Source organism: Eublepharis macularius, chromosome 3 (genome assembly GCF_028583425.1).
Source record: "Eublepharis macularius isolate TG4126 chromosome 3, MPM_Emac_v1.0, whole genome shotgun sequence".
NCBI lineage: Eukaryota > Metazoa > Chordata > Lepidosauria > Squamata > Eublepharidae > Eublepharis > Eublepharis macularius.
The window spans coordinates 177,896,767-177,921,329 of record NC_072792.1 but is presented as its reverse complement, the minus strand read 5'-3'; the positions used below and the strand labels follow the sequence as shown (position 1 = coordinate 177,921,329).

General features: G+C 44.3%; 1 protein-coding gene across 9 annotated transcripts in view; it reads right to left on the bottom strand.

Moving 5' to 3' along the window:
• Positions 1-24,563, bottom strand: part of TENM4 (teneurin transmembrane protein 4) — a 472,503-nt gene that overhangs the window by 86,899 nt on the left and 361,041 nt on the right. For all 9 annotated transcript variants that reach the window (XM_054974009.1, XM_054974008.1, XM_054974006.1 and 6 more), the window contains 2 exons: positions 14,666-14,812; positions 5,740-5,956 (listed from right to left, as the gene is read on the bottom strand). In XM_054974009.1, coding sequence (XP_054829984.1) covers positions 5,740-5,956; positions 14,666-14,812 — 364 coding nt within the window. The remainder of the gene's footprint in view (positions 1-5,739; positions 5,957-14,665; positions 14,813-24,563) is intronic.

Genomic DNA, 24,563 nt, shown 5'->3' with positions numbered 1-24,563 from the left:
ACCAGCCCCAGTTGTGAGATTGCCCTGTGGCCTCTGAGCTCAGTCTCCTATAGATTTCATCCAAATCTTGTTCCAATCCAGCTGGAACTCTCAGTTTTGGTGTACTTGGCAGCCTACAGCCCGTGCCAGATACCCATAATTCCGATGTTTTATTGTTGCTGTTCTTTGTTTACTGCTAATGAGTATATGTGGGTTTTCTCCCTCCCTTTGACAGAATCACTAACTATTTGTTGTGGCTCAATGACTGCAGCTTCATACATTTATCTGCATGGGTGGATAGCCACCACAGATCAAACATTACAGCTAGAACTCCTCTCAAACACTGTACTTTCCAATGGAGGCAGGTAACACAGGTGACACCTGCAGGCTATAAATTCCTGCTGCTAAATGCCAGGTAGGTCACAGGAAAAACAGCCGCCACCCACAATACCAGGTCAGCCTTTAACATAGAATCATAGTGTTGGAAGGTACCTCCAAGGTCATCTAGTCCAACCCTCTGCACAATGCAGGAAATTCACAAATACCCATCCCCCATACCACCAGTGACCCCCGCTCCATGCCCAGAAGATGGCAAAACATCTCCAGGATCTCTAGCCCTCGGGGAAGTCGCTTCTTGACCCCAAAGTGGTGATCGGCATTACCCTGGGCATGTAATAAGGGGCCACAAGAATGAAACACTGATGGAGCCCTTCCTGCCCTCCCTCTCATGATCTGTCCAGGTTCACAGAATCAGCATTGCTGTCAGATGGCCCTCTAGCCTCTGCTTAGAAACCTCCAAAGAAGGAGGGCCCACCACCTCCCAAGGAAGCCTGTTCCACTGAGGGACCGCTCTAATTTCAACACGCTGGTTCTGGTCTGAGCTTCTGGGGCAGCAGAAAACAACTCCGCGCCATCCTCTATATGACAGCCTTTCAAGTACTTGAAGATAGTTATCATATCACCTCTCAGTCGTCTCCTCTCCAGGCTAAACATACTGAGCTCCTTCAACCTTTCCTCATAGGACTTGGTCTCCCGACCCCTCACTGTCTTCGTCGCCCTCCTCTGGACACGTTCCAGCTTGTCAATATCCTTCTCAAATTGCGGTGCCCAAAACTGCACATAATACTCTAGGTGAGGCCTAACCAGAGCGTGTCTCACTGAGGCTTGGCTGGGGGTGGAGGGAGGATTAACCTCTCCCAATTAGGGGTACTCCATGGCGGATTCTGCACACGTTGGATGCACTTTCAATGCACTTTATCAGTCGTTTGAGGTGGATTTTTTGTTCTGCACACAAAAAAATCCGTTCCAAATGATCTATAAAGAGGATTGGAAGTGCATTATCCAACGTGTGCGGAACCAGCCTGTAACATATCAGCACAGATCTGGCAGGTGGGGCAGTGGTTTGGCTCTAGCCTATAAGTTTTCTATTCCCCTAGCACAGTGATCCATCCAGCACACTTTCAACTTCAAGGCTGTGTACCTAAAGTAAGGCTTGGCAGACAGGACTGGGATTCTGCCCCACCCCACTGCCAAACAATCCCCTGCCTGAGGTGGTCTCACGGGTGGGCACTGGGCAGTTCTCAGGGGACTTCAGTATTCATGCTGAGGCTGCCTTCTCAGGAACATCTTAGGATTTCATGGCTTCAGGGACAGCCATGGGCTTGTCTCAGGTAATAACAGTTCCTATAAACGGAGCAGGTTGCGCTCTTGATCTGAACCTTGGTCTGATCTTGAACTTTTCAAAAACAGAATCCAACGGAAAGCTGCTGAATTGGAATTCATATGTAAATTTGACTCAGTCGGGCTTGGATTGAATAGGGACTATGAATGGTTATCTCATTATCAGAAGTAACTGATCCCATTATCAGAAGCTACTGATTGCATCTACTCCCCTCTCCCCTTATATCTGACCAGTTTCTTAATACCCACCATGCATCTGACGAAGAGAACTGTGGCTCTCGAAAGCTTATGCTACAGTAAAGTTGGTTAGTCTTAAAGGTGCTACTGGACTCTTTTCGATTTTGCTACTACAGACTAACACGGCTAACTCCTTTGGCTCTTGATCTGGTCTTTTGCTCTGGGTGAGAGGGTGGTGGAATGGATGTGGGTTCTTTGGTCATAGATAGATCACTATCTGCTCGGGTTTAGTCTGGTGCAAAGAGCTAAGATACAAGTGACGCGAGACACGTGTTTTTTAATGTTTCGGGGATGCAACATTACCTGGGAAGTTTAGGCGAAAACATTATATCCCTATCGCGGGGAGGCAGGAGAGGGGAAGAGCTTTTCAAAAGCAGTTTTCAAAGACAGAGCTGCGCGAAATCGCTGGGGGAGAGGAACGTTTCAATGGTTTTCTTGCAGTCTCAATGGAGAGATGAACTACCAGCTCTTCCCCTCCCCTGCCTTCCTGCACTAGGGACAGAGTCTTGTATCCCTTTCTCCTGTTGATGCAGTTAGCCAAGATGCTGACTGGAGTCTTAGCTCATTTACACTGAATTTTCAATTTTTTCCAAGGACAATTCAAAGTGTTGGTGATGACATGTAAAGCCCTATATGGTTTGTGACCAACATACCTGAAGGACAGCCATCTTCCTTATGAAGCCTTCAGACCACTGTGGTCATCTTTGGAGGCCCTCCCCAACTTCTAAGACTAGATGGATGGCAAACCAGGAGTGGTACCAAGCGGTGGCACCGAGATGCTAGAACTTTTCTCTGTCTCCTTCTGTTCCTGTCTACTGCCAACGAGTTAAGACTCGTTTCGCTTGGCGTTCCCTTTATGATCCCCCCTTCCCCAATTTTGTAACTGTTGTTTTTATTTTTCGTACACCTTTTAAGCTCTAGTTTAAAATTCTTATTATGATTTTTTTGGTACGGATTTTAATGGATTTTTAGAAGAGTTTTTTATGTGTTTTAATTTGTTACCTACTTTGGTGACCCTATGTAGGTGGAAAGATGAGAGCAAAAATCTTCTAACTAACTAACTAACTAACTAACTAACTAACTAACTAACTAACTAACTAACTAACTAACTAACTAACTAACTAACTAACTAACTAACTAACTAACTAACTAACTAACAAACAAACAAACAAACAAACAAACAAACAAACAAACAAACAAACAAACACCTGTCTTCTCCTTATCTGAAACGGCATGGAGGATGAATTAACCCAGCTCTTCACCAGAACTGCAGTGTAATCCATATTGCCTAGTGGCACAGTGATTCCGCACGGCTTACCTGAAGGCGGAATGTTGCGGGACATTGTGGAATATGCCGGCAAAAATGCGGAAGATCGTGTTTTCTCACACGATTTTTGCGCGACATCACGATCTTTCGCGTTTTTGCCGGCATATTCCGCAACGTCCCGGTTTCAGGTAAGCCATGCGGAATCGGCCACTTTGGACAAAGCAGTGAAATGAAATACAAGACTTGGTTTCTACACGGTACGTCCCCAAAGTTTTAAGACACAGCTTTGGACCCCCCCCCCTTCCAATGAGAAACAGCAAAATTTGATTGTTTGATGGAATACAGGGAAACCAGTGACCTGTGACAGGTTGCTTTTGGTTGAATTCATTACAGAATTACACTCTAGCTTTCTAACAAAAAACAGGGGAACGTTGCTACGATTAGAAAGAGAGAGAGGAGTACAGGTATGAAAAAGACACCGATGAATTGCTCCGCAGCGTAAAACGTAAAGACCTCCGCTCCCCCCCAAATAGCAACAATTTTGCATTATTCATAGGCAAGGGGGGAAATGCCAAAAGCTCAAAAGGAATGCCCGTATTGAAATGAGCGTTTTATGATGATAAAACAAGTCGCCGAGCTAAATCCCGAATGTCGAGGATGTCTCTCCACATCATCGTGACGAGCAGATAGTAAGTGCTCTTCTGCCACTTGATCATTCTCTTATTGATTTCCCGGCCACTTAACTCTCGCTGTTAGCTTTGTATCTTTAAGCCATTTTTAGCTGTCCCTCACCATACGGTTCAGCATGAGATACGCTGCGGTCTCAAGCTTTGGAAAGCGACACCTGAGATCCCATTCCCCTACGTTCCCCTCTGCCTGGTGGGCGAAAGGTCACAGGACTATGACAGAGGGCTAAAAACACTTGACATCTATGGGTCAAAAAATCAGCTTAACCAAAAGGGCAAATTTAAGCAGTACTAAGTGCAAAGCTATGACTTCTGATATCCAAAACTTGATGAAAAAGGTAAGTCTCCCCGGATTACAAGCTTGACATAGATATAGGAAGTGCTGGAAAGATAACTCCCCCCATATGTCATGGGGTCTATTGGCTCATCCTCCAAGTAAGATGATTCTGCAGCCTGCATAAATTATGCAAATTATGCCTACTGTGCATAATTTATTATACTTCCATTAGTTGTAGGAAGGAGCAAAGAACAAGGGCGCTGAACTCCCAGCACATTGGAAATTGTGTTTCCATTCTTGGCTTAGGTTTTAAGCATCAGCAGAGTTCCTTCAAACCTACTGCTTTAATCTTGAAAGAAAGGATCTTGTGTGTATGATTTACAGTGACCCTGTAGGGTTTTCAAGGCAGGAGACAAACAGAGGTAGTTTGCTGTTGCCTGCCTCTGCAGAGCAGCCCTGGACTTCCTTGGTGGTCTCCCATCAAAGTACTAACCAGGGCCAACCCATCTGAGATTGACAAGATCAGGCCATCCAGTTCAGGTAAGAAGGATCCTGAAATTGGTGTCTGATACCAGGTTTCCCACCTATATGTTAATCCAAACATACAGCCATGAAGATAACAAACAGATAGGAAAGGCCCCAAATGAACTTTTTGCCTATTACATTTTTGTCCTTTTCTTCCCCCCCAAGGAGCTTCCCCTTCTCTAAATTATCTTCACAACTATCCTGTAAGGTTGGTAGGTTAGGGTGAAACAGTGGCCTAAGGTGACTCCCAGGGCCAGAGTCACATACTTCTAAGAGTGTCTCTACGTGAGATGCCTCAGCATGTGTTCGTCAAATGTAGGGAGACACAACATTAGCCTAGCAGCGTAGTTTAAAAAGTGAGAGCCAGTGGAGATCGCTCCTCACTCAGAGGGTTTGTCAATTTCATCTTCACCTCCCCAAAGGCTCTGTCAATTTCAGCTCTCCAGTCTAAAACTGTGTGGGATGGCAACCAGAGGGCAGCAAGGAATGGAAATGGGCTGGAGCTGCCATCCAAAACTAGGCTTGGACCCAGAGAGGTTATAATGGGCGAAAGTTTCTGGAATTTCACAGCCCCTTCACACAGCTCCAGCCTTTGCCTGCTGCCAGTTCTGTCTTTTTAAACTACCCTTCCCTGCTACCGTTTCACCTTCCGGACCATGTTCTCCATGTGTCGGATATCTCATGTAGAGAGACTCTAAGTAAGTGAGCTTATATGGGCATAACTGGGCTTAGAAGGTTCATAGCAAAGAAAGATTCGAACCCACAGCTCTAACAAGCACATATGCTGCGTTTTAAAAAAACTCTTGCTGTTGCATGAGAATTGGCTGACCCCTATCTTTCCCCCCGCTAGGAAAAACTAGTTAGAGGGAACTATCAGTTTGCAACCTTTCTCTCTTTAATTTCTCAAGCTGTATGCACCGTGCCTCTGCCAGACACGAAACATCCTGGTTCTTGACTGCATTCCTTGGAAAGTCATTGACTTATCCTCATACTAGGTTTCGGGCAGGATGGGATTTCCGTATCGCCTATCCCTCTGCTTTTATCTTGCACGTGGCTCAGGTCTGCAGATGAAAAAGAGGAGCACTTACCCTTCGTTGAAAGGATTCTCTCCGGGAATGACGTGCGTGCTGTCCTTGCCAATGAGGAACTTGATGCGATCGTAGAACGAGAGCAGGTTCTGCTGGGACAGCGGCGGGTGAGTTTCCTGGATGATGTCCAGGGGGTCTGGAGAGCCCAGGCAGAGGGAATTGGAATGGCACAGAGGCTGCAGGCAGCAATCCGGATCCATGCAATCTATCAAGCCATCTGCATATAGGGAAGGGGGGGGGGGGGAAATGAAATGGCAGAGATATGAAGTGTGAACGCAACTCCACGTATTTTGTGTTTTGCATTCCTCAATGATTTTTTCATGGTCTGTTTCTTTTATGGGACTAACTGCTGGAGATTTATATATACAGGGCTTTTTTTCTGGGAAAAGAGGTGGTGGAACTCAGGACCGCACAATGACATCACTTTGGGTCAGCTGGAACAAGGAGGGAGTTTTTTAAAGTTTAAATTGCCCTCCTTGAAAATGGTCACAAGGCCGGTGGGCCCCCCCACCCCGAGCTCCAGACAGAGGGGAGTTTAGATGGCCCTCCGCGCCGCACGGTGCAGAGGGCAATCTAAACTCCCCTCTGTCTGGAGATCAGGGGGTGGGGCCACCGGCCATGTGACCATTTTCAAGAGGTTCCGGAACTCCATTCCACCACGTGCCCGCTGAAAAATAGCCGTGTGTGTGTGTATATATATATATAATTTATTTCTTCTAAAGTATTTAGAATATTTATTTCATTTATTTCTTCTAAAGTATTTGCCTGCCACTTTTCCGCCCAATTAAGCACCCCCACCCGCAAGGCAGCGGACAATTAAAAAGATACTAAAACCTACTTTTAAAAATCTGTTTCCTTTCTTTTTTCTTGTTAGGTTTGTATATATTATATTTAAGAAACAGAATAGACAGTACATAAAAGAAGCAGGAATAATTATATATAACAAAATAAAACAGCAAAAAATATAAACCACAAGACATTTCTCCCTTCCATCCTCGTACTTACTTATACGAAAATACATTATATTCAGCATTTTATATTCAACATTTTAAATTACTGATTTAATAATTGGTATATTTTACTATTAAACATGCTTATATTTCCAAATGTACAGGCGGAGCTGGCATTTGTTGGTCCAGGAGATGGAATTTCAGGCGGTGTCAGATTCCAAGCAACCTCTGCTCAGTTTGGTGTAGTGGTTAAGAGCGTGGGACTCTGATCTGGAGAGCCGGGTTTGATTCCTCCACTTGAAGCCAGCTGGGTGACCTTGGGCTAGTCACAGCTCTCTCAGAGCTCTCTCAGCCCCACCCACCTCACAGGGTGTTTTGTTGTGGGGATAATAATAACGTACTTTGTAAACCGTTCTGAGTGGGTGTTAAGTTGTCCTGAAGGGCGGTATATAAATCGAATGTTGATGATGATGATGATGATGATGATGGAAGTCAAATAAGCTCCCTCTCTCCTTTGGGTGCATGGATATGAGCCATGTCGTGCAAACCTAATCCTGGGCTTAAACTGGAATAACTCTCTATAGGACTGCACTGATTGTGTACCTGTCCCTCCCCCAAAATTTTAACTTTTAAAAATCTAAGGGAGGAGTCTGAAGAACAGACAAAGAACTCAATCCCCCCCATTTTTTTCCAAGTCATCGTAAAGCCAAACTAGAGTCAAAACGATTTATCAGAGATTTGGGGTATGGGGCTATGGCTCGGTGGTAGAACATCTGCTCAGCATGCAGAAGGGCCCAGGTTCGATCCCCGGCATCTCCAATTTAAAGGACCAGGGAGTACGTGCTGTGAAAGATCTGTGCCTGAGACCCTGAAGCGCCGCTGCGTCTGAGCAGCCGTTGCTGACCTTGATGGTCTGATTCAGTTTAAGGCAGCTTCATGTGTATATTATTGTGTGTTGTGGAAGGTCCTGGAAAAACCATGCAGAACTGCTGCCAGCCAGCCAGAGGAGACAGTCTAAATTAAACGGACCCATACAAGAACAGAGTCATGTGCTCAATTGAGAAGGCAGCTGTGGCTTGTTCTTCGAGCGCAAACTTTGTATCACACCCCCCTCCCTTGGTTTCTCCTTTGTTCAGTCCTCAGATAAGGCCCCGAGGAATTTGTCTTCCACGAACTAGGCAGGTGTGTTTCAGGGGCATCTGTCACGAGGCACGAATGCTGCAGAATGAACCTTGCACCTCGTATTTCTTCCGGACCATGTGCTGTTTTATTTTACTTCTACCTTTATCCTGAGCAGGTGTAAGTATGACAAAGAGTCTTTGCCACTGGCATCTTTAGGGCTCTCAAACGCTCAGAAAGCTGGTCTGGGATTCCGCTCCTCTGCTCCCCTCGACTTTTAATGGGTGTTACAGGATTACACTCCCTTCGGTTTGGGGAAATTTAGAAGCTGTTTGTGTCGTGAAGCATCCAGAAAGAGAGAACTAAAGGCAGACTTGAAACTTGAAATCTCCAAACAGGAACAGGCAACTGAATTGGCCTTTCTTTTAGCATGCTTTGATTTTCTTTCCTTCTTCCTTTTAAAGGAAACTGGATATCACGGTGGCATCTTCTGAGAGAAATAAATTGTGCGGGATTAAATGGCACCTCTTCCTAATGCTCTGCTATTGCTTAGTTACTTAGTTATTTTGCTCGGTGTTGAAAGAATAAAATCACATTTATAAACAAGTCTCTCCTAGCAAAGAGTCCTGTAGAAAAAAGAACTCTCAATTTTTTTGGCAATAAAGGGTCCTATTTATAAGTATCTAGAGGATCACCAATTCCTATATGATCAGAGATCAAAGGACCTTTTGTGGGTCCCCAGACAACTGAGGTGACGTGTGTGTGTGGGCCTTTTGGGTTGGGGTGGGGGTGGGTGGGACAAACCTGACTGGTCTCCATATTCGTTACTGGCAGGGCTCATTTTGAGGGGGAACGCACAGGAACGCAGTTCCGGCAGTTCCCCAAAGTGGTCACATGTCAGGTGGCCCCGCCCACCTGACTCTCGGCCATTTTGGGCCCATTTCTGCCTGGATTGGGGCTGAAACGGACCAGATCGGGCCTCTGATGGGTGGTGGATCACTCTCCCACTCATCAGCGGCCCAATCCTGACCATTTGGGGCCCAATTTTGGCCCTGAATGGCCAGGATTGGGTCCAAAACAGCCAGAATAGGTGACATCGGGGGTGGGTGGTGGGGGTCTGGCATATGCAAATCAGCTATACAAATGACACACTTCCGGTGATGGCAAGGGGTGTGGCATATGCTAATGAGCTATGCTAATGAGTTAAGCTAATGAGTTCCTCCAGCTCTTTTTCTATGAAATGACCCCTCGTTACTGGTGTACAGACACCAGCAGGGAAAAAAATCAGATTTCCTGTGCCTTTCGCTGACATCTTACCTTCTGTTCTTTATGGGCTCTTTCTCTTGCTTCATCTACTGCTGAGTTTGGTGTGGCACTGTTCTCATTTTATTGAGATTTAAACTGTGGCTTTGATGCTACTGGATAGGACTACTGACCCTCCCTTGCCACTGTGGGCATGGTAGATCACCTGCCCTGTAACAGAGGGTCAAACTACGTTATATTTGGCACCAGACAGCAAAGTATGGTGTAGTGGCTAGAGTGACGGGCCAGGATCTGGGCAGTTCAGGTTTGATTCCCCACTCTGTCATGGAAGACTGCTGGCTGACTTTGGGCCAGTCATATACTCTTGGCCTAACATACCTCACAGGGTTGTTGTGAAGATAAAATGGAGGAGAGCTGGTTTGAGTTCCCATTTCTTTTCTATGAGTTGGAGGTTGTTTGTTTAGATGCTGTTTCCGGGTTTTGCTTTGTGCGCATATTTTAAAATTCTGTCTCTTCTCAGGGGTCTTTTTATGTTACGTGGTTGCATGTGGCAAATGTGAGATTCTCTGGGGATTTTGGTCTTTGGGGATTCTGGTCAAAAAGTCAGATAGAAAACCAACAAATAAACAATAAAATACTGGATTAAAAAAAAATCCTTGGCTGTAAACCACTTTGACCACAAGTTTTTTGGAATATTTTAACAACTTATACTCCTTCAGGTCTCTCTTCGCTCAATGGCTTGAAATGTAACAGTGCATGAAAAATAAACCTCTGAAGGGTGGTAATAATTACAGTAGATTATTTATGATGGCTGTTTCAAGCCCTTAGATCTTCAACTCGTGAGTGAGAACATGAATATTTGAACTTAGCCTCATAACCCTGTCCTATACAAAAAAAAATATTAGGCACTATTGAGTTTTGTGGGATATAACTTCCTATCAAGTCCATTAAGGACTGCAGTTGTTGATAAATACATCATTATGTAGGCCCCAGAAACCTAATTAAAGGGTTCCATGTTTGGGCCATTAGCAGAGTCTATCATTTGGCATAGGAAGCGTGGTTATAGGTGGTCGTGAGCTGGTTCTGTTGGCTGGTGTGTGTGCAGGAGAGAAAATAGTAAATCATACACTTGCTTTATATTTAGAAAAGAAACAAGAGTTCTTTATTGCAGGAACTCCATACTCTGATAGGAAAGGAGGAGAGACATATCTTTACTACCTACGTAGTCTAAGGATGGACATGAATGACAGGACAAGGCCTGCATCCATGCTGCCAAGATGGAGGAAGGAGAAGGAGAGAAGCGTTGCCTGGAACAATGCCAGGAAGAGAAGAGGAAGTGAGAGGGAGGAAGTCAGGAGGAGGAAATCCTGAGAATATCAGTCTACATATCAAAGGGACAGTCAGAGCAGTAAACAGTAGAGTGTCCTGACCTCTCTATCTTTCTAACGCTTTGGTTTGTCCCCCTCTGAAACCTGAGGAAAGGGACAGCGCTGAATCCTCCTCTTCCAACAGTTGTGCAAACCAGTGTGTCTTTATTCAGAAGTAATTGTCAATGGGGCTTACTCCAAAGTAAGTGTGCAGAGGATTACAGCCTTACTTTTATGTTGCATTCATTTCCCCCCATGATAATACATCCTGCCGTTATCAACCTAAAGTATCTCCTAAAGGAGTGTGGCAAGGACCAGTCTCAAATTCCTCAAATTTTTAAAAATGTATGCAGTTCTGATCAAGTACAACTGCAGGGTTAGACAAGCTTTGCTGGAAGATAATGTTGACACTTTTCTGTTTTGGGTGGCCTCTTTGAAAAAGGCAAATGCCCCTTGAGGGGAGGGGGATGATCATTTTTTGTTCCCATTCACAGGAACGGAGAGTACAGAGTGGATCTGAATACTTTACACATCTGGTTGCGGTGAATGCTTTTGCCGCCTTGAGTCTGCTGTAAATAGAAATGCTTGCCGCGGTATCTAGTTTCATGTGAGAGAAAGAAGAAAGTGGCCTTTGTTTTAAAGCTTGTATTCTTCCCGGAGAGTGAAACGGAGAAGTGGGGAGGGGAGGTGGGGGGGGGGGAAGAGACACTTCTCTCCTTAGCCCCTCTCTGCCAAATCTTTTTTCCAAGAGAAGTAATTTGGGCTAGTTAACAAACACACCAGATGTGCAAAACTATCTAAGGCATGCAATAAAATAAAAAATAAAATCACAACCTCTGATTCTTTTGCAACAGATAATCGAAAGCTTGGCTTTACTTCGCCAGCCCCTCTTGAAAGAGCACAAAGCTTGCACTTTACTGCAGGCTGGAAGGGGTAGGGGTCGTGCAGCCCCACAGTTTAGAGAATCAAATGATGCATTCCTCCGTCTGTCTTACAATAGGATCCCTCTTAACCTCTAATCCAAACCGTAACAGTCTACTAGAGTTTTCTTTGTGACAAGATAAGCTGCTGTTAATAGCACACACACACACATATATATATAAACCTGCCTGACATTATTTCACATGGAATAATGTGTGTGTGTGTGTGGGGGGGGATGTATTCAAAGATTATCTACAACCAGTCGAAAAGGACATCCAGGGGTGAAGGAAAGGGATAAATTTTGCCTGCTATTCCAAACCTTGCCCCGATGCTATTTGTGACCTTCAAGAGTTAGGCTTTACTTTGCCTACCGAAAAGAGTCCAGTAGCCCCTTTAAGACTAACCAACTTTACTGTAGCATAAGCTTTTGGGAATCACAGCTCTCTTCGTCAGATGCGTAAACTGTGATTCTCGAAAGCTTATGCTACAGTAAAGTTGGTTAGTCTTAAAGGGGCTACTGGACTCTTTTCGATTTTGCTACTACAGACTGACACGGCTAACTCCTCTGGATCTATTACTTTGCCTATGATATCTTGGATCCAACTATATATCTGTCATCCATCCATTTGTCCTTCTATGGTGTGTGGTGGAGAGTGCCTTCAAGTTACAGCTGACTTACAGCGACCCCTGGTGGTGTTTCCATGGCAAGAGACTAACAGAGGTGGCTTGCCATTGCCTGCCTATGTGACCCTGGTCTTCCTTGGAGGTCTCCCATTCAATTACTAACCAAGGCCGACCCTGCTTAGCTTCTGAGATCCGATGAGATCAGCCTCCCTGGCCTATCTAAGTCAGGGACTGTTTATCGTGTAGCTCCATACAAAAGCTGGAGTATAATAGCTAAGATTAGGTATGTATGCATCTACCCCTTTTCATTTCTTTTTCATTTTTGTATGTCTTTATAAGCCTTTTTTTACCTTGCCCATCTGTACTGCTGATGTTGCAGATTAATTTATTTCTTAAAAAATGTATTTTGTGCTATCTGTGCATTACGCACAATTGACAACAAAAAGAGATAACATGGTAATAGAGCTATTGTATTTCAGCAGTAGGGTTGGGAAAACTTGTCAGAAACTGAGATTTTCAAAATGCAGCCGTGTGTTCTCGAAATTCGGCATCATCTGTAACTGAAATATGAATAGAGAACTATGGTATGAGCTTTCGAGAGTCAAAGCTCTCTTTGTCCGATATCTGAAGAGAGCTTTGACTCTCAAAAGCTCATACCCAGGAAATCTAATTGGCCTTTGAGGTGCTACTAGACCCAAATCTTGCTGTTCTACTATAGCCCAATGCGGCGACCCACCTGAAATTATGAACAGAGTAGTCTCTGGTTTAAATTTCACCTTTCTCGTGATCTTACTAAGTAGCCCCAAGCAAACTGTCTCCTCAGCCATCTGAAATGTGGAGATAATGGGTAATATCCTACCTTAGGTTGGAGCAAGTTCTTCTACCCCTTTTCAAATGACGTGGCTTCAGATTTGCTCTGTGTAGTGATAGGATGCAGGCCACTAATACTGATAAGGTAAAGGTAGTCCCCTGTGCAAGCACCGAGTCGTTACTGACCCATGGGGGGATGTCGCATCACGACATTTTCTTGGCAGACTTCTTAATGGAGTGGTTTGCCATTGCCTTCCCCAGTCGTCGACACTTTACCCCCAGGAAACTGGGTACTCATTTTACCGATCTCGGGAGGGTGGAAGGCTGAGTCAACCTTGAGCAGGATGGAAGGCTGAGTCAACCTTGAGCCGGCTACCTGAACCTGGCTTCCGCCGGGATCGAACTCAGGTCGTGAGCAGAGCTCGGGCTGCAGTACTGCCGCTTACCACTCTGTGCCACAGGGCCACTAATACTGATCTGCTTTTATATGAAACACTAACTCCTGAAAGCACCAAATAAATATGGATTTGTAGAAGCTTTGTGTGCTGCTGGTGAGGTTCTTTAGAGCTCAACTGGACAGAGAACAGGATTGACACTGTATGACCCGGTGCATTATACTGAGATTGGCTTTTCAAGCTCCTGACCCCAGTTGACCAAGAACACAAGAAGAGCTATGATGGATCAGACCAAAGGCTCATCCAGCCCAGCATCTGTTCACATGGTGGCCGACCAGCTGCCTCTAGGAAGCCCACAAGCAAGATGAATACGACAGTATCCTCCTGCCCGTACTCCCAAGCAACTGATATAAAGAGGCACACTACGTCTGGTACTGAAGGGGGTAGGGAGTAAATATCCATCATCTCATCTCTAGCAGTCATCAGGACTAGCAGCCATTGATGGCCCTGTCCTCCATGAATTTGTCCACTCCCCTTTTAAAGCCTTCTACATTGGTAGCCACGACCACATCCTGTGGCAGCGAATTCCACCATGTAACACAGCCCTGCTATTTGAGAACATTTGACTAGAGATGCCAAGGGTTGGACCTGTAACGTTCATGCAAGTCATTTGCTTGAATGGCTCTTCTTTGAATAGCAGCAAATGTGACCAGTGTTCTAAGGAGGACAACAAGATTTTCAGGGTATGAGCTTTTGAGAGCCAGTTTGGTGTAGTGGTTAAGAGCGGCAGGACTCTAATCTGGAGAGCCAGTACCATTAGGTGTAATGTAGTAATGTCATATAGAGAATGTACCTACCCGTTTAACCCTTCAGAGGTCTGACCATATGAGGCAACAGGAGGCAACCCGAGAAAGGGCCTTCTCAGTTGTGGCACCAAAACCTTGGAACTCCTTCCTCAGGGAGATTCATTCTCTCCTCCCTCTATTGTTGTCTTCTGCCAGCGGGTGAAGACTTCTGCCTGGTATACCCCCAATATTACTGGCCCTCCCCTGTTCTTGTTGTTGTGTGTTTGTGTGGCCGTATTTACTGAATTGTTTTAATACTATTGGAAATGTTGTTTTAAATAGGCCGTTTCCACACACGTTGAATAATGCACTTTCAATGCACTTTAGTTATCCTTTAGAAGTGGATTTTGTGTTTCACACACGAAAACCCAGTTCCAAATGATCACTAAAGAGCATTGAAAGTGCATTATCCAATGTGTGTGGAAGCAGCCACAGTTAATGTTTTAGCGTCCGCTGTCTTCGGGACCCTGTTTGGGGTAAAAAGGTGAGCTGTAAATGTCTTAAATCGATCCTTCAATAAATAGTGGGCTAACACCGTTTGCAGCCTGGAGCGGTTGAACCCCTCCCTGATCTGCAAGCTGGTGCAAACGTAGAGGCTTACTCCAGGAAACCAAACTGGTGCAGCTTCCTACCTCCGTCGTTATCTTTCCCATCGCCACATGCCGTCTCCATGGAAGTGTCACAGCCTGCTCCTCTCCAGCCCAGCTGGCAGACACAGTGCCACCCGTTCACATCCAGCGTGCATCTACCGTTGCCGTTACACAAGCCCGGGCATCCCTCTGTTAAGGACAAAAGGAAGAGACAAGTCCTGTTACACTGTAAAAAGCACTGGAAGGTTAGAAGGGGGTGGAGAGGATCACAGAAGGGCCACCTGGCAATCTGTCTACGCCAACAAGCATTTGTACCGTCTTACTTTTCGCCACGCAGAGTCGCGTTTGCATTCTACTGACTCTTCCTCTTAACTTTTGTGTTTTGCTCCAGAGGCGCAACTGGAGAACGCTACCCTTTGTGGAGTGGATTCACAGAACTCAACCCACTGATTCTTAATTTTCTTTCCAGGAAACGCTTCATTTTTTTGTTTTGTTGCAATATTGGGTCTTTTAAAGTGATTGTTTCATGTTCACACATCTTGCAACAAATCCTGGTCAACCTCTCTCTCTCTCTCATCGTAAACAACTTCTTTTCTCATTTTCATATGACAGAATTCGCAGATCATTACAACAAACTGCACAGGAACAAAAGAAGACACCCACCTCAGATCAACTCCATGTTTTCTTATTTCAAAAATGTACAAGGAATATTCTTTCATTGGACAAAAATTTAAGATTTCCCCTTACGTCCTCATGGCCATGCGTAATTAAAGTAATATAACTACTTCCACAACTATTTTGAGTTCTTCTTATCCCAGTATGGACAATAAACACAATCTTCTCCTCTACTTTCCAATGATTGGAGTCTTCCATTCTCCCCCCCCCATCTATTTATAAATTAATTTTGTATCTTTTTTCATAAGGATCACTTTCTCAAAAGTTAATAGAATGGAGGGACAAAATGGTGCAAGCATTCGGGAAAAAAGGGATTTCTTGATCTGGATGTAATAAAGGAAGAAGTCCTTCCAATGGATGAAAGAATGATTTTGTTGGATGAAGCTAATTTCCTCCAATGAATGGACGATGCCTCAACGGAAGATGCCTCATTCCGTGGAAGGAAACTACCGGATCTAAACCACTGACTTTTCGTGACATCAATAAGGTATTAAAGATTAACAGTGAAATCTGAAGCAGAGTTAACTCCAGTCTAATCCTATTGATTTCAATGGGCTTAGACTGGACTAACTCTGCTTAGGATTTCATGGTAACTGTCTTAATGAACATAGATCCAGAGGGCTTAGCCGTGTTAGTCTGTAGTTGCAAAATAGTAAAAAGTCCAGTAGCACCTTTAAGACTAACCAACTTTATTGTAGCGTAAGTTTTCGAGAAAAACAGCTCCCTTCGTGCATGCATCTGATGAAGAGAGCTGTGGTTCTTGAAAGCTTATGCTACCATAAAGTTGGTTAGTTTTAAAGGTGCTACTGAACTCCTTACTGTCTTAATGAATTACTTTTTCATCTATGGCTATATGCTCTGATTTCTAATTATGAACACCCTTATATCAGAATAAAGCAAAGTTAAGAATGTAAGATAATGTTATGGGGCGAAAACCACAGCCACAGGCCTTGTGGTTTATTTTGATCCAAATACCCAAATTTTATCACATGGAAATAACTGCTTGCTTCTGGGTTGGATCCAACCAGCTTTCTCACGTGATCTTCTTTAATCCATCTCCTCACCATAGCCCCCATCCTCTGTAGCTTTTATTAACTAGAGTCCAATGATTTCTGGCAGAACCTTTGCAGCAGTCAAAAAGGGTCCCTTTCTCCTCTTTCAACCACAGAAAAACTGGTAGTATCAAATCCTATTTATATTTCTCCAGCATTATTTCTATTTATACCTCCAGCACTAAATCAAAGAAAACTGTCATCTGTTGTTTTTTTTAAAAAAACAATGATTGATCATTAGTTTTAGGCAGGTAGCTGTGTAGGTCTGCAATAGAAGAGCAAGATTTTATTTATTTATATTATTCAATTTATATTCTGCTCTCCCCGCAAGCGGGCTCGGCTATGGCACATAGCCATAGATGAAAAATTCATTCATTAAGACAATTACACTGAAATTGCAAGCCGAGGCTAGCGGCACCTTAGAGACCAACAAGATTTTCAGGGTGTCTGAAGAAGGGAGCTGTGACTCTTAAAAGCTTACACCCTGAAAATCTTGTCGATCTCTTAAGGTGCTGCAGAACTCAAAACCAACAATACTATAAATCAAGACGGGTAGCCGTGTTGATCTGTAGCAGTAGAAAAGAGCAAGAGTCCAGTGGCACAATAAGACTAAAAAAATTTGTGGTTGGGTATGAGCTTTTGTAAGTCACCGCTCACTTCTTCAGATACAAGGACAGATGGACTCACATTCTAGCTGCATCTGAAAGTCAGCTGTGACTCACGAAAGCTCATACCCTGCCACAAATTCTGTCAGTCTTCTAGAGCTACTAGATTCTTGCTCTTTTCTACTGCATTGATACTTACTCTCTTTCAAATTCATATGTAGAGAAAACACTGAGCTGAATTGAAATAAATACCCTACCCATCCTCCAAAAACTGAAATTGTTTCCCGCAGTTAGGAAACATTAGCGCATGAACTAATTTTCAGAAAAGCAAGGCATGTGGATTTTTTTTCATATGTATGATATGGGCACAGAAGAGGTGATTACGAGGATCATGTTCTTGTTAAGGATGAAAACTGGAGTAGGGGGTTAAAGAATGGATTTGGGGAGGGTTTTGGAAGAAAGGGAAACCTTGCCGCCTGCACAGTCCACATTTCACCCGAACACAGGCCGTTTCCACATGGCTTACCTTCCCTCGGAATGACCCAGAACATCGTGCAAAAATCGCGGAAGAACACGTTTTCTCGCACGAGATTTGCACGACGTTGCGCAAATCTCACACGAGAAAACGCGATCTTCCGCGGTTTTTGCACGATGTTCCGGGTCATTCCGAGGGAAGGTAAGCCGTGTGGAAACGGCCACAGTCCCGATCACGTTATTCAAACAGTTGCTCAATAGAAAGGAAGACTTAGCATTTTGCCTTTGCACAGATACTTCCCGCTTATTCAAGCAGAAGTACCCAGCAAGGATACACTGGGAGGCGAGGGGCAGAACAATCAAACAAAGCAAGTTGCTTCAAATATACAGTGACATTTCCCCATGTCTAGCAGGGCTGTTTACCCGGATTAGCAAGTGATTACCTTGCAATTTTTCAAGGCTGGTAGCCGGAATTATCTGCTGTTAATGATCTGGGCAATTAAAGCTCTTTAATTAGTCCCAGTCATAAACCTTCTAAATCCACGCAGAAAGCTCTTTCTACCAAAGTTCTATCTCCAATTGAGATTTGATTTAGAGATTAGAAACGGATGTTGAAGGAGGGACTGGTGAGAGAGCGGGACTCATTTATTTTCTCCTTTGCCCTCCCTCCAGCAGGGAAGTGCAGAAGAAGAGGAATATTCCCGCCCCCCCCTCCCCGGACTTTGATGGGAAAGGAAATGATTCCAGACGGGCATGATGAAAATGCAACTCTGAAGAAGGTTACACTTGGGGGGGGGAGAGGGGGGGAGAGAGAGAGAGAGACCATAATTTCAAGGTTGCCCAGAACTATAGCTTATCCAGGACTCTGATTTGTTTGTTATCTGCAAATTGCAATTTTTTTTTAATAATCCTTGTTCACATGTATCTTTAGGGACATGAAGATGACTCTGCTATCTACCGATATATGGCTCAGTTAAAATGGAACACAAAACCAGGGTTAATTAATCTACTAATTAATCTACTAAAGTTTGTCCAAACATGGGACTCTCTACTAATCAGAGGTAGTTAGGGTCCATCCAATGATGATCTAAAACCATAACTTGAACTTGGATTCTTCACCAAAGTTGCTCTTAACGAAGGTTTCATGTACGAATGCTAGCTTGTTCTCCCACACCGCTTTCCCTGGCTATAGAGTGCAGGTGAGATGAACTGAGATGAGAAGGAGAGCACCTGCAAGCCAAAAATAGGATTTTGCTCGCATGGTATGTCAGGGTAAACCAAAGGCTCTTTGGGAGCTACTGAGGACTAAGTGGCATCTCGGTTGCTAAGGCTTAAACAAAGGTAAAGGAGGCCTTTCATTGCAGCCTTCTGTGGCTACTACCCAACGGAGCTTAATGGGAAAGAACCATGTGCACAACTAGAGGTTTCTTTGATGTTTCCACTAAAGTTGCTTGCATTGCGGAAGAGGGCAAGCTGCTTTTCAGTTGAACTTTCGAACTGAAAAACGGACTGCTTCTTTTGCATATGGTGGAAACGTCAAGAAAAGCTACGGGTTGCCAACGATTTTTCCTAATTCATATCTTGGGCTGATTCCACACACGTTGGATAACGCACTTCCAATCCTTTAGAGATCATTTGGAACTGAATTTTTCGTGTGTGAAACGAAAAATCCACTTCCGAACGATAGCTAAAGTGCATTGAAAGTGCATTATCCAACGTGTGCGGAATCAGCCTTGGTTTTGGGACCCCTGAAAACTGTGCAAGATACCTTGCAGAATGGCTTGCCTGATGAGGACAGAAAGGCTCCTTTTCTTCTTTCATTCTGAAGAACGTGTACAAATGAATCGGGCATTCTTATTGAGGGAGCAAGGTTGTAGTTTTAATGTCCGTGAAATTTTTTTAGGGGACTTTCACTGCGCTCTTTATTGTACACATCCTACTGTTCTTTGAATCGTTTTCTAATTGTGCAAGCCAGCTTTATTGTGTTGTTTGTTCTATGCTTCTGCTTTATTGTTCTCCGATTTTGTAATTTTGATTGTGTTGTCTCTCGCATACACTAGACTGTCATTTTCTGCATTGTTCTCTAATTTTGCAAGCCAGTTTTAATGACTGTATGTTTTTTTACTGCCTTTATTACATTGTCTTTTTAAATGATGCAATCCACCTTGAGTTTGGGTGAGAAAGGAGGAGTATAAATGAAGTACATACGCAACTATGTAAATAAAAAATTAGTTTAGGAGGGAGGGCCAACCTTCCCCAGCTCATGCAGTTTCCCAACCTGAAATGGACTGGCAGAGCTGCTTTCTACAACGGCCGTTTCCACACGGCTTACCTTGTTCTGGAAAACAGCAAAATCTCGCAAGAAATCGCACGAGAAGACATGATAGCAGCATATTCTCGCGAGATTTCGCATGAGATTTTGCTGTTTTCTGGAGCAAGGTAAGCCGTGTGGAAACGGCCAACGTGGAGGAAAAGATACCGGCCACAGCTTCTATCTTATCACTCCACCAAGAAGACTTCCTTTCAGGCTAATGAGACATCCTCCAGTTTCCTCCATCGTCAAGTACAATATTATCCCACTGTAAGGAATGCTTGTATTGTTTAGCCCAATGGAACAAGCAAGCAGCTTTGTGGAGCTGTATCAGATTGGGAAAATGACATAGGGCTAAAGACTGAAAACCGTTCTCCCTCTGTGCTGTGGTTCTGATCCAACTCAGCTGCTATTTAAAAAAAAGGGGTGGGGTGGGGAATGCTTGGCAGCTCCAAACACTGAACTTCCAGTGTCACGTATACCTTGGCCCTTAGACAGCTGAGTGAGTAATGTTCCCATAACTGAGATATTTATGAAGTTTAAACCTTTATTATAAGCATGCTTTCCCTACCCACTGTGACTCAGCTAAATAAGTTCATTTAAACTTTGTACGGCCATGTAGGGCAATGGAAACAGATTTTTAGCCATACTAATTGTATTTGGAACTTACGTAACCATGAAAGACAGAAACTTGCTTCTTTTTTCCCGCAAATTGTCAAATTCCTAATACGGTTGGCCACGAAAAAGTGTTTGGGAAGAATGCATTCAAGCATATTCAATATGTCCTAGCCAACTTTCCACTAGGGTAGAAACCACTATGGGCAGAATGGAATGGTATAGCCCAATCTCATCAGATCACAGAAGCTCAGCACAGCTGGTACGTGGATGGGAGACCACGAAGGAAGACTGCAGAGGAAGGCAACGACAAACCACCTCTGCTCATCATGTGCCTGGAAAGCTCCTTACTGGGGTCACCATAAGTTGGTTGCAACTTGATAGCACGCACATACATACCTGGTGGGGTTTTCATGGCAAGAGACTAAAAGAGGTGGTTTGCCATTGCCTGCCTTTGCAACCTGGGTCTTCATTGGAGGTCTCCCATCCAATTACTAACCAAGGTCGCCCCTGCTTAGCTTCAAAATCTGACAAGATCAGGCCTGCCTGGGCTATCCAGGTATGTACATACATACATACATAGAAAGTACTATTTTGTGGTAGATGTATCGGTTTTGAATTGTTCATCCCATGATTCTCTCTCCTTAAAGTACATACAGAGGACACACCTAAGCTGAGAAATTATATCTGTTGTATGTCAGTCAGGCTTCTCCCGATGAACTCCAGGAATTGTAACATGGTCAGAGTGCCGAGTCTTTTCTGTTTGGGATCTACAGCCCTTGCTTCACTCAGCTATGGTTCCCTGGGGAAAGGGAATTGTTATACAGCCAGATGCAGTGAAGATACATCCATAAGGGCTTGGTTATCTTGCTGGATTGGATTAGTGGAGAGAGGAAACTGGCGGGTCTCTCCAACTCAGATGAGAACGGTTGATTTGGGGATTTCAACCAGAAACCTGTTAATAATTAAGAAAGCCTAAAAGACATGAACAATGTTCATTTCAAATCGCACATTCTGCTCACATAACCAAGAATTATGCACACTGGAAGTTGCCGCTTTTGCAGATGGCTCCACAGTGCGTTGTAAAAAGCAAAGGTTTACTGCAAGCACATTCCTTTTAACCTGCTGCAAGCTTTACTGAGTTCTACTCCTTTTCATCTCCCGGTCTGTACGGACAATTCAGACTGTCCGGAAAAAGCGAGTGCTTTTACAGAAAATTCATTTTTAAAAAATCAGATAATGAGCGAGGAGGAACAGAGATGCTCCTGACGTCACATCACTGGATCCCCAAGTTTAAAGACCATTTATAAAAATCCTCTCTTCTGCTCCACCGCCTCACTGCTTCTCTCTTTAACTTTTGATACACTTCTCTGACTCTACCTAAAAAAAGATGAAAGGCAGAAATCTGGCGATATCTTGAAATGCAAAACTCCAAACATGCACTGTGTTATCAGGGGGTTCCGCTCATTCCGCGTACTGGTGACCTACCTATTCTTTAAAGATTGCCACCACCGTTATTGCATAAAGGGATACAAAAGCAGCCTTCCCGTTTCTTGATCTAACAAAGAAGTCTTTTAAGAAATACCGCATCAAGCAATTCAGGGGCATTTCATTCACCCCGGGCAATTAGAGAACCTAACCATTACCGAACGAGCGTCCCCTTCTGAAGCCACATTTGACAACAAATGCTATCCTTTGTTGAGGTTGTCTCTGTTCTTAAGAGGCTAATTGGCTTGCAAAATCCAGCTTTGCTAGCTCTTTAAGATTAGTGCTTGTTGGGCCACTCTCACTGTCCCTCTGTTTGTGGTCCTTTTTGACCCTCCACCATAAGGCCATACACAAAAGACAAGAAACGGATACCAGGTCAAAAATTTGATCTGGAGGGCTGCAGCCACCCAGACAACAATGCTGACTGTTATGCAATGGAAAGTGGAGCAACATCCAGGGTGGTTACAACAAACAGATCGGTTGCTGTCCAAACATGGCAACCCCCTAACTAGGGCCGTTTTCACCTGCTCCCGGAATGTTGCGAAACATCGCGCAAAAAACGCGGAAGATAGCATCTTCTCACGAGAGTTTTGCGCAATGTCGCACAAAACTCTCGCGAGAAGACGCTATCTTCCGCAGTTTTTGCACTATGTTTCGCAACGTTCCGGGAGCAGGTAAGTAGTGTGAAAACGGCCTAGTTCTTGTTCTCCCCTGCAATATGAAGAATAATGTGATTTGTGTCCTGACTTTGCAGCGCACTTCCCTCTCAGAGCCAAAACACACGTTAAGAAATACCTAGGTTCAGCACGTGTTCTCTTATCTCAAGGTTTGCCGGGATCTGTAGGCGTCCTGGAAGCTTAAAGTAGGCGTCCTGGAAGCTTAAAGATCTGTAGGCGTCCTGGAAGCTTAAAGTCCTGGAAGCTTAAAGGATCTGTAGGCGTCCTGGAAGCTTAAAGGCGTCCTGGAAGCTTAAAGCTTAAAATACAGGCGCCTGTATTTCCCTTCCCCTTTTTGCTGCTCTGTAAATGCTAAACTTTAAGCTTCCAGGACGCCTACAGATCCCGGCAAACCTTGAGGTAAGAGAACACGTGCTGAACCTAGGTATTTCTTAACGTGTGTTTTGGCTCTCAGCCAGTGAGGTAGAACAGAGGTGTGGATACAAACAGCATGAAGTTGCAGAATCGGAGGAGCAGAACCTGACTTGGGGATTCCCTTTTCTGCAGCAGTCCCGCGTCACTCAGTGGTCCCTTGATGAGTTTGCTTTGCACCTGTGTGATGGGCAGAGCCAAAGTCACCACCTTTTTCATACCTGCCAATCCCCTTTGTGCTCTGGTAGAGAAGGCCATCAACAGCCAGTGAGAGAAAGGGGAGGAGTGGAGGGGCAGATCAGAAAAGAGCCATTTAACTGTTTTTTGATCAGATAGGCAGATCTCTTATAGTAAAGAGTCCAGTAGCTCCTTTAAGACTAGCCAACTTTACTGTAGCATAACCTTTCGAGAACCTCTTTGTCCGAAGAGATCTCTTAGGCAGGTTAGGGGATTTAGCTCTATATAACAACAATAACAACAACATTCGATTTATATACTGCCCTTCAGAACAACTTAACACCTGCTCAGAGTGGTTTACAAAGTATGTTAGGTGGGCTGTGAGGTGGGTGGGGCTGAATGAGCTCAGGGGGAAGGTGATCATTTAGTGGAGTACCCTGGTGGGGCACACACTGGTGTAAGGCTCTCTTACATAGTCTTTCTGATATATTTGAAAGCTACAGGTAAGGCGGCGGCCTGTGGTTAAAAGGTTCTAACAGGTTAGGAAACCTGTGGGAAAACTTCTTACAGTCAAAATTCGTCTTGCAGTTACTGGTGTTCTCTTCATTCAGAAGCAATATAGATAATCTGGGAAGAAACTGTATCTCTATATCTCTTCATTCAGAAGCAATATAGATAATCTGGGAAGAAACTGTATCTCCATATCTCATTTTCTCAATAAATTCCACTGTACAAAGTTGATTTAAACTTCCATGGTTTATTTTTCCTGGTTGTTGTTTTAAAATCTCTGATTTCCTTTTGGTTATCTCTGTAGCAGGCAAAATTAACAAGGAGTTTTAGCAAGGAAGGGCTGAAGGTGTGCCTCAGAAGATTCATCATGATTTACCTAAGGGGTAGGTAGCAATTAATAGTGCCAAACACTGGGAGTAGGTTACCAGGCCCAGCCAAAAGTGAAGTCAGTCTCCTCTAGGAATTGCCCCAAACTCTATGATTTTACCACAGAGTTTTCAGTGATTCCTAGAAAGGCTAACAGTTTGGTGTAGTAATTAAGAGTGCTGGACTCTAATGTGGACAACTGGGTTTGATTCCTCACTCCTCCACTTGAAGTCAGCTGGGTGACCTTGGGTCAGTCACAGCTTCTAGCTCTCTCTCAGCCCCATCCACCTTACAGGGTATTTTGTTTTGGGGATAATAACAACATATTGTCGAAGGCTTTCACGGCTGGAGAACGATGGTTGTTGTGGGTTTTCCGGGCTGTATTGCCGTGGTCTTGGCATTGTAGTTCCTGACGTTTCGCCAGCAGCTGTGGCTGGCATCTTCAGAGGTGCACACCTCTGAAGATGCCAGCCACAGCTGCTGGCGAAACGTCAGGAACTACAATGCCAGGACCACGGCAATACAGCCCGGAAAACCCACAACAACCAATAATAACATACTTCGTAAACCACTCTGAGT